We start from the raw sequence: 14,045 nt of genomic DNA, 5'->3' as shown, positions 1-14,045 counted from the left end.
ATTGGTAGCCCCCAGGATGTTGATAGTGGGAGATTCAGCCATGGTAATGTCATTGAATGTAAAGAGGCAATGGTTAAAGTCTCCTCATGTTGGAGATGGTCATTGCCTGGTACTTGTGTGGCACGAATGTTACTTAGCGTGAAAGTCTTGGATAACTCATTGTGCCAGAAGCGTTGTCAATTGTAGCAACTTCAGCTCTGAGTTTCAGAACTTGAGCAGTGCCAGTGTCACTGCAGTGCATTCATGAAGTTGAGAGCTTCATCGATAGCATCTTTATAGATGCTGTTTCCCCACAGCTTATGTAGCATGAGAGGGAATAAGTAACCACCAGACAGTCAAAATGGAGCAGGCATTTGTATTGAAGTCTCCTGAGTGCATCTCACTCTCCAACCAGTATTCTGTTCTGAATACTGATGGGAGTGATGGTTCACTTGGAGAATGCAGCCAGAGCCAAGCCCATCGCATTATGGGTGGCTCAGCTGTATAGCAGGAGTCAGGAGGAAGACTTTCTCACTTTGCTTACAATTAAGAGCGCGAGAGGAGCCGGGAGTTGAAGAGGAGCACGAGAGGAGCCGGGAGTTGAAGAGGAGCACGAGAGGAGCCGGGAGTTGAAGAGGAGCATGAGAGGAGCTGGGAGTTGAAGACTGGAAGAGTAATATTGATAGGTGATTCAATATTAGGGAACAGATAGGCATTCCTAGGCCACAAACATGAATCAAGGATGGTGCGTTGCCTCCCTGGTGTCAGGGTCAAGAATGTCACCGAACAGCTGCAGAGCACCCTGGGAGAGGAGGGTGAACAGCCGGAAGTCATGGTCCACATTGGTACAAACAACATAGGCAAAAAGAGGGATGCAGTCCTACAGTCAGAATTTAGAGGGCTAGGCAGGAAATAGCAAGCACGACCTCAAAAGTAGTAATCTCCAGATTACTCCCAGAACCACATGGAAGTAAGCTTGGAAATAAAAGGATAAAGTAGATGAATGAGTGTCCGGAAAGGTGGTGCAGGAGAGTGTATTTTAGATTCTTGGGGAATTGGGACCGACTCAGGGGGAGGTGGGATCTGTACAAGCCAGATGGGTTGCAAATAAATTGACTCAGGACTAAGTTTCATGTGGAACATTTTGCTAGTGCTATTGGGATGGGAATCAGAAGATAATATCAAAGAGGAATACCAAGGTGCAAAGCATGTTGGGAGACAGCACTAGAACAGGGAATAGTAATTTAAAAGGTGGGGTCAGAGTAAGGGCGAAAGTAATGAAGTCTAAATTGGAGTTCCTACACATGTATGTGCATACACGGAACATGGTTAATAAAATTGGTGAGTTGCAGACGCAGATTGCCATGTATGGTTGCCATATGATGCTGTGGTTATAACAGAGACCTGGCTCAAAGAAGGGTAGGACTGGGTGTGAAATATTTCTGGATACAAGGTGTTCAGGAAAGATAGGAGAGGAAGAAAAGGGGGAAGTGTGGCAGTATTGGTTAAGGAGCGCATTGCAGTGCCGGAGAAAGAGGATGTCCCAGAGGGTTCAAGGACAGAATCAATTTGGCCAGAACTTGGGAACAAAAATGGTGCAATTACATTGCTTGGTGTAGTCTATAGGCCACCAACTAGTGGGAAGGATGTAAAGGAACAAATTTGCAAGGTAATTACAGAGAGATGCAAAAGTTATAGAGTAGTTATAATGGGACCTTTAATTATCTGACTATGGATTGGGATAGTCGTAGTGTAAAGGGCAGAAAGGGACAAGAATTCCAAGAGGGAGTTCTGGACCATTTCCTACAGCAGTATGTTTCCAGTCCAATGAGGAAGGAGGCACTTGCTAGATCTGGTTCTTGGGAATGAGGTGGGCCAAGTGGATCAATTATTAGCAGGAGAACATTTAGTGGACCATGATCATTGTATCATAAGGTTTAGGCTGAAAATGGAAAAGGACAAAGAACAATCCAGAGTACTTTAATCCAGGTCTTTAAACTAGAAAGTGGGGGGAGGGAAGGGTAAAACTCCAAGAAATATGACTAATGGGAAACAAAGCAGCAGGTTAGCACGTGGGGAGGTGGATTCAACTTTATGGAAAATTATGAAAAAACTGAAAAGAAAGGAGAGCCCAGGAGAGGCTATTAAAGTCTCCAGAACACAAAATAGGACAGAGTGTTTGGAAAGGGCTAGGAATCTAACTGCAAGCACATCAGATAAAGGGACGACAATGAGAAAGGGGTTGGGAAATACAGGACTGAAGGTGTTGTATCTGAATGCACACAGTATACGAAATAAAGTAAATGATCTTGTGGCGCAGATTGAAATTGGCAGGTATGATGTGGTGGGCATTACGGAGACATGGCTGCAAGGGGATCAGGACTGGGAGCTAAATATCCAAGGATATACATCCTGTCGAATAAATAGGCAGGTTGGCAGAGGGTGTGGGGTTGCTTTGTTAGTAAGAAATTAAATTAAATCGATAGCAAGAAATGAAGTAGGGTCAGATGATGCAGAATTTGTGTGGGTAGAGTTGAGGAACCGCAAAGGTAAAAAAAAAATAATGGGAGTTATGTACAGGCCTCCGAACAGTAGTCAGGATGTGGGGCACAGGATATACCTGGAGAGAGAAAAGGTGTGTAAGAAAGGCAAGGTTACAGTGATCATGGGGGATTTCAATATACAAGTAGACTGGGAAAATCAGGTTGGTAGTGGATCCCAAGAAAAGGAATTTGTGGAATGTCTACGCAATGGCTTTTTGGAGCAGCTTGTGGTGGAGCCCACTAGGGAACAGGCAATTCTAGATTTAGTGATGTGTAATGAAGCAGATTTGATAAGGGAGCTTAAGGTGAAGGAACCCTTAGGAGGAAGTGACCATAATATGATAGAATTTACCCTGCAATTTGAGAGGAAAAAGCTGGAATCATATTACAGTTGAATAAAGGCAACTACAGAAGCATGATGGAGGAGCTGGCCAGAATTGACCGGGAGATGAGCCTAGCAGGAAAGACAGTGGAACAGCAATGGCAGGAGTTTCTGGGAGTAATTTGGGAGACATGGCAAAAATTCATCCCTAGGAAGAAGAAGCATACTAAAGGGAGGACGAGGCAACCATGGCTGACAAGGGAAGTCAGGGACAGCATAAAAGCTAAAGAGAAAGCATACAATGCGGCGAGGGAAGAGCAGTGGGAAACCAGGGCATTGGGAAGCCTATAAAGACCAACAGAGGACAACTAAAAAAGAAATAAAGAGGGAGAAGATTAAATATGAGGGTAAACTAGCCAGTAATATAAAAGAAGATTGCAAGAGTTTTTTAGATATATAAAGGGTAAGAGAGAGGCAAAAGTGGACACTGGGCCGCTGGAAAATGAAACTGGAGAAGTAGTAGTGAGGAACAAAGAAATGGCGGAGGAACTGAATAGGTACTTTGCGTCAGTCTTCACAGTGGAAGACACGGGTGACATCCCCAAATTTCAAGAGAGTCGGGGGGCAGAGGTGAATATGATGGCCTTTACCAAGGAGAAGGTGCTAGGAAAACGGAAAGGTCTGAAGGTGGATAAATCACCTGGACCAGATGGATTACACCCCAGAGTTCTGAAGGAGATAGCTGAAGAGATAGTGGGGGTGTTAGTGATGATCTTTCAGGAATCACTGGAGTCAGGGAGGGTGCCAGAGGATTGGAAAATCGTTAATGTAACCCCCCTGTTTAAGAAGGGAGTGAGGCAAAAGATGGGAAATTACAAGCCGATTAGCTTGACCTTGGTCGTTGGTAAGAATTTAGAGTCCATTATTAAGGATGAGATTTCAGAATACTTGGAAGTGCATGGTAAAATCGGGCAAAGTCAGCATGGTTTCATCAAGGGGAGGTCATGCCTGACAAATCTGTTAGAATTCTTCGAGGAGGTAACGAGTAGGTTAGACAAAGGAGAGCCAATGGATGTTATCTACTTGGACTTCCAGAAGGCCTTTGACAAGGTGCCGCACAGGAGGCTGCTCAGAAAGATAAGAGCCCATGGTATTAGAGGCGAGGTACTAGCATGGATAGAAGATTTGCTGTCTGGCAGGAAGCAGAGAGTGGGGATAAGGGGGTCCTACTCAGGATGGCGGCCGGTGACTAGTGGAGTTCCGCAGGGGTCAGTGTGGGCACGACAACTTTTTAATTTATACATTAATGATCTAGATGAAGGAACTGAGGGCATCCAGGCTAAGTTTGCAGATGATACAAAGATAGATGGAGGGACAGGTAGTATTAAGGAAGCTGGGAGGCTGCAGAAGGATTTGGACAGGTTAGGAGAATGGGCAAACAAGTGGCAGATGGAATACAACGTGGGGAACTGTGAGGTCATGCACATTGGTAGGAAGAATAGAGGCATAGACGATTTTCTAAATGGGGAGAGAATTCAGAAATCTGGAGTGCAAAGGGAATTGGGAGTCCTTGTCCAGGATTCTCTTAAGGTTAACTTGCAGGTTGACGTGGTAGTTAGGAAGACAAATGCAATGTCGGCATTTATTTTGAGAGGACTAGAACATAAAAGCAGGGATGTACTGCTGAGGCTTTATAAGGCTCTGGTCAGACCATATTTAGAATGTTGTGAGCAATTTTGGGCCCGTATCTCAGGAAGGATGTGCTGGTCCTGGAGAGGGTCCAGAGGAGGTTCACAAGAATGATCTCAGGAATGAAAGGCTTAACATATGAGGAACGTTTGAGGACTCTGGGTCTATACTCGATGGAGTTTAGAAGGATGAGGGGGGATCTGATTGAAACTTACAGAATACTGAAAGGCCTGGATAGAGTGGACATGGGGAAGATGTTTCCATTAGTAGGAGAGACTAGGACCCGAGGGCACAGCCTCAGAGTAAAGGGAAGACCTTTTAGAACAGAGATGAGGAGAAACTTCTTTATCCAGACAGTGATGAATCTATGGAATTCATTGCCACAGAAGGCAGTGGAGGCCAGGTCACTGAGTGTATTTAAGACCGAGATAGATAGGTTCTTGATTGGTAAGGGGATCAAAGGTTACGGGGAGAAGACGGGAGAATGGGGTTGAGAAACTTATCAGCTATGATTGAATGGCGGAGCAGACTCGATGGGCTGAATGGCCTAATTTCTGCTCCTATGTCTTATGGTCTTATGAAGTAAAAATAATTAACTAGGTGATAACCGAATTCAATGGGGTAAAAATGAATCTGGGCTGAATAAGGTGAAAAATGTGGGAAGTCCTAGATGCTCCTTGCGTTCTGACCAACCACATGTGCAGGAAGTGCCACCGGCTGCAGCTAATTGAGCTCCGGGTTTTGGAGCGTCAGCAGCAGCTGGAGGCTCTGAGGCGCATCCGTGAGGCTGGGAGTTTCATAGATAGCACGTTTTTAGACGTGGTCACCCCACAGCTTATGGAAGTGCAGACAGAGTGGGAATGGGTGACTATCAAGTCAGAAGAAAGATGTCAGGCAGGTAGTCAGGAAATCCCAGGGTGCATCTCGTTCGCGAACTGTTTTTCTGTGTTGGAAAACGGTGAGAGTGACGGTTCCTCTGGGGAGCGCAGCCACGCTCATGGCTTTGTGAGTGGCTCAGCTGCACAGGGTGGGGAGGAAAAAGAGGTGAAGAGCAATAGTGGTAGGATAGGTCAATAGTAAGGAGAACAGACAGGCATTTCTGCAGCTGTAGATGTGACTCCAGGATGGCATGTTGCCTCCCTGGTGCCAGGGTCAAGGATGTCACTGAACGGCTGCAGGGAATTCTAAAGGGGGAGGGCAAACAGAGATTGTGGTACATACTGGTACCAACGACATAGGTAGAAAGAGGGATGAGGTCCTGCAAGCAGAATTTAGGGAGCTAGGAAACAGATTAAAAAACAGGGCCTCTGGATTACTCTGGATTACTTCTGGTGCCACGCGCTAGTGAGTATAGAAGTAGAAGGTTAGTCCAGATGAATGCGTGGCTGGAGAGATGGTGCAGGAGGGAGGGCTTTAGATTTCTTGGACATTGGGACCATTTCTGGGGGTGGTGGGACCTGTACAAGATTGATGGTTTGCACCTGAACTGGAATGGGACCAACATCCTTGTGGGGAGGTTTGCTGGTGCTGTTGGGGAGGGTTTAAGCTAACTTGGCAGGTGAATGGGATCCTGAGAGGAGGTGCAGCAGGGGGAGATGTGCAGCCAAAATGAGAAGAGAGAGCAAGTGATTCTGGAAGGCATAGAAATTATAGGCCAGTTAAGGCACAAGTGAGTTTTGCAAGTTTGGATGGTATTTATTTTAATGCAAGGAGTCTGACAAATAAGGCAGATGAGTTGAGGACACAAATTAACACATGGAAGTATGATGTTGTTGTTGTCACAGAGACATGGTTGAGAGAGGGGCAGGATTGGCAGCTCAATATTCCAGGATATAGGGTCTTCAGGCAAGACAGGGAAGGAGGTAAAAGAGGAGGGGGTATCACAATATTGATCAAGGAATCAGTTACAGCAGTCAGGAGGGATGACATCTTAGAAGGCTCCCCAAATGAATCCATATGGGTGGAACTTCAAAACAAAAAAGGAGCAATCGCATTGCTGGGAGTGTACTTTAGGCCCCCAAACAGTCAGAGAGAAATAGAAGAGCAGATATGGAGGCAAATTTCAGAGAAGTGTAAAAATAATAGGGCCGTAAGGGTGGGGGATTTCAACTTCCCCAACATTGACTGGCTTAGTCATAGTGTGATAGGTTTAGAGGGAGCAGAATTCTTAAAATGCATCCAGGAGAGCTTTTTAAGCCAGTACGTAGAAGGTCCTATAAGAGTGGGGGCAGTCCTGGACTTTATTTTAGGGAATGAAGCTGGGCAAGTGGTAGAGGTATCAGTGGGGGAGCATTTTGCAGATAGTGGTTATATGTCCGTTAGATTCAAGGTTGTTATGGAAAAGGACAAGGATGGGCCAGTTCTAAATTAGGGGAAGGCAGATTTTAATAAGATCAGATACGATTTGACCAGAGTGGACTGGGAGCGGCTACTTTTAGGTAAATCTGCTTAAGAGCAGTGGGAGTCATTCAAGAAGGAAATTGGGAGAGTACAGGGCCAACATATTCCAGTAAAGATAAAGGGTGGGACAAACAAATCCAGGGAACCCTGGATGTCGAGGGATACACAGGATTGGATGAAGAGAAAAAGGGGGGCTTCTGGCAGATACCAAGGACTTAAAACAATGGAAGCCCTAGAGAAGTATAGAATGTGTAGGGGGGAACATAAAAAGGAAATTAGGGGAGCAAAAAGGGGACATGAAAAAACATTGGCAGGTAAAATAAAGGAAAATCCAAAGTTATTTTACAAGTACATTAAGAATAAGAGGATAACCAGGGAAAGAGGAGGGCCCATTAAGGACCATAATGGTAACTTGTGCGTGAAGCCGAAAGACGTAGGTAGGGTTATAAATGAATACCTTGTGTGGGTGTTCACAAGTGAGAGGGGCAATGTGGGTATGGAAATCAGGCAGAAGGACTGTGATGTAATTAAAGACACTAGCATTGAAAGGGAGGAGTGGTCTGGCAGGCTTTAACATAGATAAATCTCCAGACCCAGATGAAATGTATCCCAGGCTGTTGATTGAGGCAAGGAAGGAGATAGCAGGGATGCTGGCAATAATTTTCAATACCTCTCTGGCCATAGGAGAGGTGCCAGAGGACTGGAGGACAGCCAATGTGATACCGTTATTCAAGAAGGGAGGAAGGGATAAATCGGGGAACTACACACCAGTCAGTCTAACCTCAGTGGTGTGGAAACTTTTGGAAGCAATTCTGAGGGACTGAAGTAATCTACACTTGGAGAGGCAGGGATTAATCAAGGGCAGTCAGCATGGTTTTGTTAAGGGGAGATCATGTCTGACCAATCTGATTGAATTTTTCGAAGAGGTGACCAGGTGTGTAGATGAGGGCAATGCATTTGACGTAGTCTACTTGGACTTCAGCAAGGCTTTTGATAAGGTCCCACATGAGAGAGTGACAATAGAGGTAAAAGCCCATGGGATCCAAGGCAATTTGGCAAATTGGATCCAGAATTGGCTGAGTGGCAGGAAGCAGAGGGTGATGGTTGAGGAGTGTTTTTGTGACAGAATGCCTGTGTTCAGTGGGGTTCCACAGGGATCAGTGTTGGGTCCATTGCTGCTTGTGGTATATATAAACAAATTAGTCTCGAATATAGGAAGGTTGATCAGTAAGTTCTCGGATGACACAAAAATTGGTGGGGTGGTAAATAGTGAGGAGGACAGCCTTAGATGACAGGAGGATATAGATGGGCTGGTCAGATGGGCTGATCAGTGGCAAATGGAATTTTATCCGGATAAGTGTGAGGTGGTGCACTTGGGCAGGACAAACAAGGCACGGGAATACACGATGAATGGTAGGACCCTGGGAAGTACCAAGGCTCAGAGGGACCTTGGTGTGCATGTCCACCGGTCCCTCAAGGTAGGGGAACAGGTAGATAAGGTGGTTAAGAAGGCATATGGGATACTTGCCTTTATTAGTCGAGGCATAGAATATAAGAGCAGGGAGGTTATGCTGGAACTGTATATAATGCTGGTTAGGCCACAGCTAGAGTATTGCGTGCAGTTCTGGAATCTGCATTATAGGAAGGATGTGATTGCGCTAGAGAGAGAGCAGAGGAGATTTACCAGGACTTTGCCTGGGCTGGAGAGTTTTAGTTTTGAGGAGAGATTGGATAGACTGAGGTTATTTTCCTTGGATCAGAGGAGATTGAAGGGGGACATGATTGATGTGTATAAAATTATGAGGGGCATAGATAGGGTCGAGAGGAAGGAACTTTTCCCCTTGGTAGAGGGATTAATAACCAGGGAATATAGATTTAAGGTAAGGAGCAGGAGGTTTAGAGGGGGTGTGAGGAATAATTTTTTTCACCAAGAGGGTGGTGGGAATCTGGAACTCACTGCCTGAAAGGGTGGTAGAGGCAGAGGCCCTCATTACATGCAAAAAGTATTCGGATGTGCACTTGCGATGCCATGGCATACAAGGCTATGGCCCTAGTGCTGGAAAATGGGTTTAGAATAGTTAGGTACTTGGTTGATCGGCGCAGATTTGATGGGTCAAAGGGCCTTTTTCTGTGCTGTAGACCTCTATGACTCTATGAAACCCAGAGGTCCCTGGATGACAAAAGAGATAGAAATTAAGAAAAAGTAAGAAAAATACGATCTGGAACCAGGCTGAATATAGAAGGTTCAGAAGGGAGGTGAAAAAGCAAAAAAGAGAAGCCAAGAAATAAAGTATGAAAAGAGACTGGCAGCTAAAATAAAAGGGAATTCTAAAGTCTTCTACAGGAATATAAATAGTAAAACAGTTGTGAATGAGGAGTAGGGCTGACTAGAGACCATAAAGGGAATCTACACATGGAAGCAGAAGGCTCAGCTGAGTTATTAAATGAATGAAAAAAAACAAAAACAGAATTACCTGGAAAAACTCAGCAGGTCTGGCAGCATCGGCGGAGAAGAAAAGAGTTGACGTTTCGAGTCCTCATGACCCTTCGACAGAACAAGTTCTGTCGAAGGGTCACGAGGACTCGAAACGTCAACTCTTTTCTTCTCCGCCGATGCTGCCAGACCTGCTGAATTTTTCCAGGTAATTCTGTTTTTGTTTTGGATTTCCAGCATCCGCAGTTTTTTTGTTTTTATGAAATGAATGCTTTGCATCTGTCTTTACCAAGGAAGAAGATGCTGCCCAGATTATAGTGAAAGAGGAAGTAATTCAGTCACCAGAAAGGTTTATAACTGATAAGGAGGAGTCATTGGACAGGCTATCTGTACTTTAAATTGAGAAGGCACCAGGACCAGAAGAGATGCATATGAGGATACTGAGAGAAGTGAGAGTGGAAATTATGGAGGCACTAGCCACAATTTTTCATTCTTCCTTAGATTCAGGGTGATGCCAGAGGACTGGAGAATTATACCCTTGCTCAAAAAGATGTGTAAAGGTAAGCCCAGCAACTATAGACCAGTCAGTTTCGCTGGTGGGGAAACTTCTAGAAACGATAATAAGGGACAAAATTAATAGTCACATGGACAAGTGGGGGTTAACGAAAGAAAGCCAGCATGAATTTCTTGTCTTTAGCTAACTTGCCTGAGATTTTTTAACAGGTGACAATGAGGGTTGATGGGGGTGATGTTGTTGATGTGATATACATGGCCTTCCAAGAGGTATTTGATACAGTGCTGCACAGACTTGTGAGCAAAATTATAGCTCATGGAATAAAAGGGAAAGTAACAAAATGGCTATGAAATTGACTGAGTGACAGAAACAGTGAATAGTGGTTAACGCATGTTTTTTGGGCTGGAGGAGTGCTTGTGGTGGAATTCCCCAGGGTTCAGTGTTGGGACCCTCACTTTTCCTGATATACATTAATGACCTAAATCTTGAGGCACAGGGCACAATTTCAAAATTTCTGAATGATATGAAACTTGCAAGCATTGTGAACTCTGAGGAGGAAAATGTAGAACTTCAAAAGGACATAGACATATAGGTGGAATGGACTGACAGATGGCAGATGAGGTTCAACGTGGAGAAATATGAAGTTAAACATTTTGGTCAGTAGAACATGGAAAGACAATATAAAATAAAGGGTACAACTCTAAAGGGGGTGCAGGAGCAGAGGGACCTGGGTGTATATGCTCATAAGCCATTGAAGGTTTCAGGACAGGTTGAGAGAGAGTGGGTCTTTATAATAATGACATAGAGTACAAGAGCAAGGAGGCTATGTTGAACTTGTATAAGACACCAATTTAGCCTCAGCTAAAGTATTGCAGCCAGTTCTAAGCACTGTACTTTAGGAAAGATATGAAGGCATTGGAAAGAGTGCAGAAAGGATTCATGAGAATGGTTCAAGCGATGAGGAACTTTGGATATGAAGATAAATTGGGGAAGTTAGCATTGCTTTCCTTGGAGAAAAGAAAGCTGAGAAGATATTTGTTAGAGGTATTCAAAATCTAGATAGAGTAGATAGGGAGAAACAGTTCCCACTCATGACATGATCAAGAATGAGAGGGTACAGACTTAAAACAATTTGCAAAAGAAGCAAAAGTGAAATGGGAGAAGTCCTATTCACACAGCGAATAGTTAAGATCTGGAATGCACTGCCTGAGAGTGTGGTGGAGGGTGGAGGCAGGTTCAATCGAGGCATTCATAAGGGGACTAGACTGTTATCTGAAAAGGAAGAATGTACAGGGTTAAGGGGAGAAGGCGGGAGAATGACACCAGGTGAGTTGATCATTCAGAGAGCCAATGTGCAAACATGATGTGCCGAATAGACTCCTTCTACGCTATAAAATTCTGTGATTCTGTGATATAGCACCTTTAATCTAACCTAATTCTCAATTAAATTATGGAATCAATTTTCAAAATGCATTCCACCCAGCAGGACTGGGTGGGTCCAATAATTATGGAATATTTATTGCTTCTTTTTTTAACCACACAGGGCTTTTTGTCTAACCTTTGGGAAATCAGTCTCATCTAATGATGCCTTTTGTTCTTATTCTTTAATGAGAGAAGTTATTACCATAGTGAAAAGTAGAAATATCACATTAAACTCCAGTGTTCTTCAGCAGAATGAACATATGAGTAAACCAATCTTCCTCACAGTGATGGGAGAGAACAGCTCTATAACAAATCTCATTTTTTTTTTATAATTTTTTCTGTCTGAATAATTAAAAACAACATTAGCTTTATTCCCTTCTGTCAGCACTGTCACTTCTGTGAGCTGATTGTAAAATTAAAGTCATTTGTACAACTGCCTACTCCTGTGATAAGTCTGTATGAATATTCACATCCCATTACAATGAAAATGATCAAATTAAGTAAATTCAGATATGAGTTGCTGTTCATGAGATGTACAGGGTTGAGGAATTTTCTTAGCTGCTCCATCAAGGAGAAAACGTACAGTTGCCTGATCGCAGAGACTAACACTATCCTCTAATTGTTCTGATGGGGGTTTGTTTCACTACCTACCCTGTATTTAAAATCTCAGATGCTGTACTCATGTCCTTCGGGGCAAGTAACTGTAGCTTATTGAAAATTATATTGTGCCTTTTGTCCACTTGAGGCTACCATGTAACAGCAGAGGGGGTCTGAAAGAGAATAATGAATAATGAAGGATCCATATTTAACAGCTCGTGCAGTTCTAATTCTAATTTTCTGACTGAATATACAACTGTTTCTTTCCCAAGGACTTCATGGTAACCTATTACCCTTACCCAGTCTGGCCCACATGTTACTCCAGCTTGGCTCTATGAGCCGAGTTTTGTGAGGTCCAGGATGCTGGGCTTTGAGGCAAGGGGGTGGGGGGTGAGAAAATCAGGTGGAGCCAGGCAATTTTCCTAGCAGCAGGCCAGGGAGACAGATCCACTGCCTGCTGAACAAGGCAGGCAGCCAGTTAGCATTCTTAAGGCCACAATTAAGGGCGATTTTGCTGCCTAAGCAGCATTTTGGCTCCAATGGAGCTGCCTTCTGCTGCCTGTAAGGGCCATGACCTTCACGGAGCCAACATCCCTGGAGGCCTACCCGTGACCGGTGGACACCGCAGGGACTGGGGTACATCATCACCCCCGGAAACGATGTCTTAATTTGATTCTGGGCTATCCCCACTTTGGTTATTATTATTTGATCATTCACTCTTTTAAAAGAGACTATAAATGGGGCATCAGGCAGCCCGGCGGTCAAGGAGGTCGTCCGTCCCGACTGTCTGTCCCTCTTCCGAGGTTACATTTGTGGCCGGGTGGTCGTGGAGACGGAACACGAGGTGTCCACCGGTACGTTGACTTGAGTTGGACCAAGTTGAGTGGAATGCCTGAGGTGGCGGTTGCGGCCAAGGGTGATGCGTCCCGCAAGGCGTTGAATCAGTCGCTGACTGAAGTCACCAAGAAGCCGCCCAAGAAAGGGAGGAAAACTCGCAAGCAGAGCTGTTCCACTTATGTATACAGGGCGCTGACCCAGGCCCACCCTTCCACTTGGATCTCATCCAAAGCCATGAGTATTATTAATCCCTTCATTGTCGACATATTCGAGTGCATCGCCTCCGAGGCCTCACACCTCATTCGCTACAACAAGCGCCATGCCCCATCTCGGCCAGAGAGATCCAGAGTACCGTCCGCCTCATGCCGCCAGGGGAACTGGCCAAACACATCGTCTCCGAAGGCACCAAAGTGGTCACCAAATATGCCAACTCTGTTTAGGTTGATCATTCTAAAGATTATTAAAAAAAACACTTGAGGCCTTCTGTGACTAGTGGGTGCCATGGGTGCGTGGGGTCTGGGGTGTATCATCACCCCCAGGAATTATATTTTGGTTTAACTAATTAAGTTTCCTTTGACATTTTGATTTTTGCTACAGTACCCTATTTATCAGTTTATTTTATTGATTACTTGGTTCATTTCAAAAGAGGAAGTAAATAGGGGATGGGCACATCATCGCTCCCAGGGATGATATTTTGGTTTAATCAGTTAAGTTTCCTTTAATGTTTTGTTTTAGTTACATTTTCCTCCTCAGGGGCTGTTAACCCTTTTAATTAGTTCATTTTTTGATTTTATTAAAAGAGAATATAAATAGGGGATAGCTGGGACACTGGGCATGTGGGAGCAGACTTGCGAGACCAAGCAAGTCAATAAACTCTTTCAACAAAGAAAAGTTCTGTGTCTTGATTTCTGCTTCATCAACAGTCTGGGATACTGTTAATAATGGGCAGCATCCAAAGTTGAACGGGGATGGGAAAAGAATTAGGGAAAGGATGTAACAGTAGCCTCCCCATCTCATTTCAAAGCAAAAAAAAAACCATAGGTCAATGAAGCCCACTCATTCTAATGATCTATGTGTGATTTGCATTATCATGGGTCCTTTTACTTTTGTTTCTATGGAGTAAGTACACTGCCCAGCATGAAATGTGTCCCTGACTCCCAGAACTAATTGTTATTCAATCCTGGCTGATTAGACATTTGAAGTCCAAACAAAGCCAGCAACATTCCAAGGGGCTTTTCATCAGCATTGCTGTTTCTGGTTCTGATTAGAAACTTTAATCGTGTGCTAACCGGCAAGTAATCTGTGACT

At 44.3% G+C, this 14,045-nt stretch overlaps 1 protein-coding gene across 1 annotated transcript; it reads left to right on the top strand.

Moving 5' to 3' along the window:
- The first annotated feature begins 12,788 nt into the window (after nucleotides 1-12,788).
- On the top strand, nucleotides 12,789-13,214 carry LOC121285112 (histone H2B type 1-A-like). The gene has a single exon (XM_041201269.1). It carries the CDS (start codon nucleotides 12,789-12,791, stop codon nucleotides 13,212-13,214), a length of 426 nt encoding a protein of 141 aa, XP_041057203.1.
- Nucleotides 13,215-14,045: the final 831 nt, after the last annotated feature.

This window comes from Carcharodon carcharias, chromosome 12, assembly GCF_017639515.1.
Source record: "Carcharodon carcharias isolate sCarCar2 chromosome 12, sCarCar2.pri, whole genome shotgun sequence".
Taxonomy (NCBI): Eukaryota; Metazoa; Chordata; class Chondrichthyes; order Lamniformes; family Lamnidae; genus Carcharodon; species Carcharodon carcharias.
This window is presented reverse-complemented; position numbering and strand designations above follow the sequence as displayed.

Excerpts from the sequence above, each read along its gene's own strand:
- LOC121285112 (XM_041201269.1), top strand. The coding sequence starts at position 12,789 with ATGCCTGAGGTGGCGGTTGCGGCCAAGGGTGATGCGTCCCGCAAGGCG.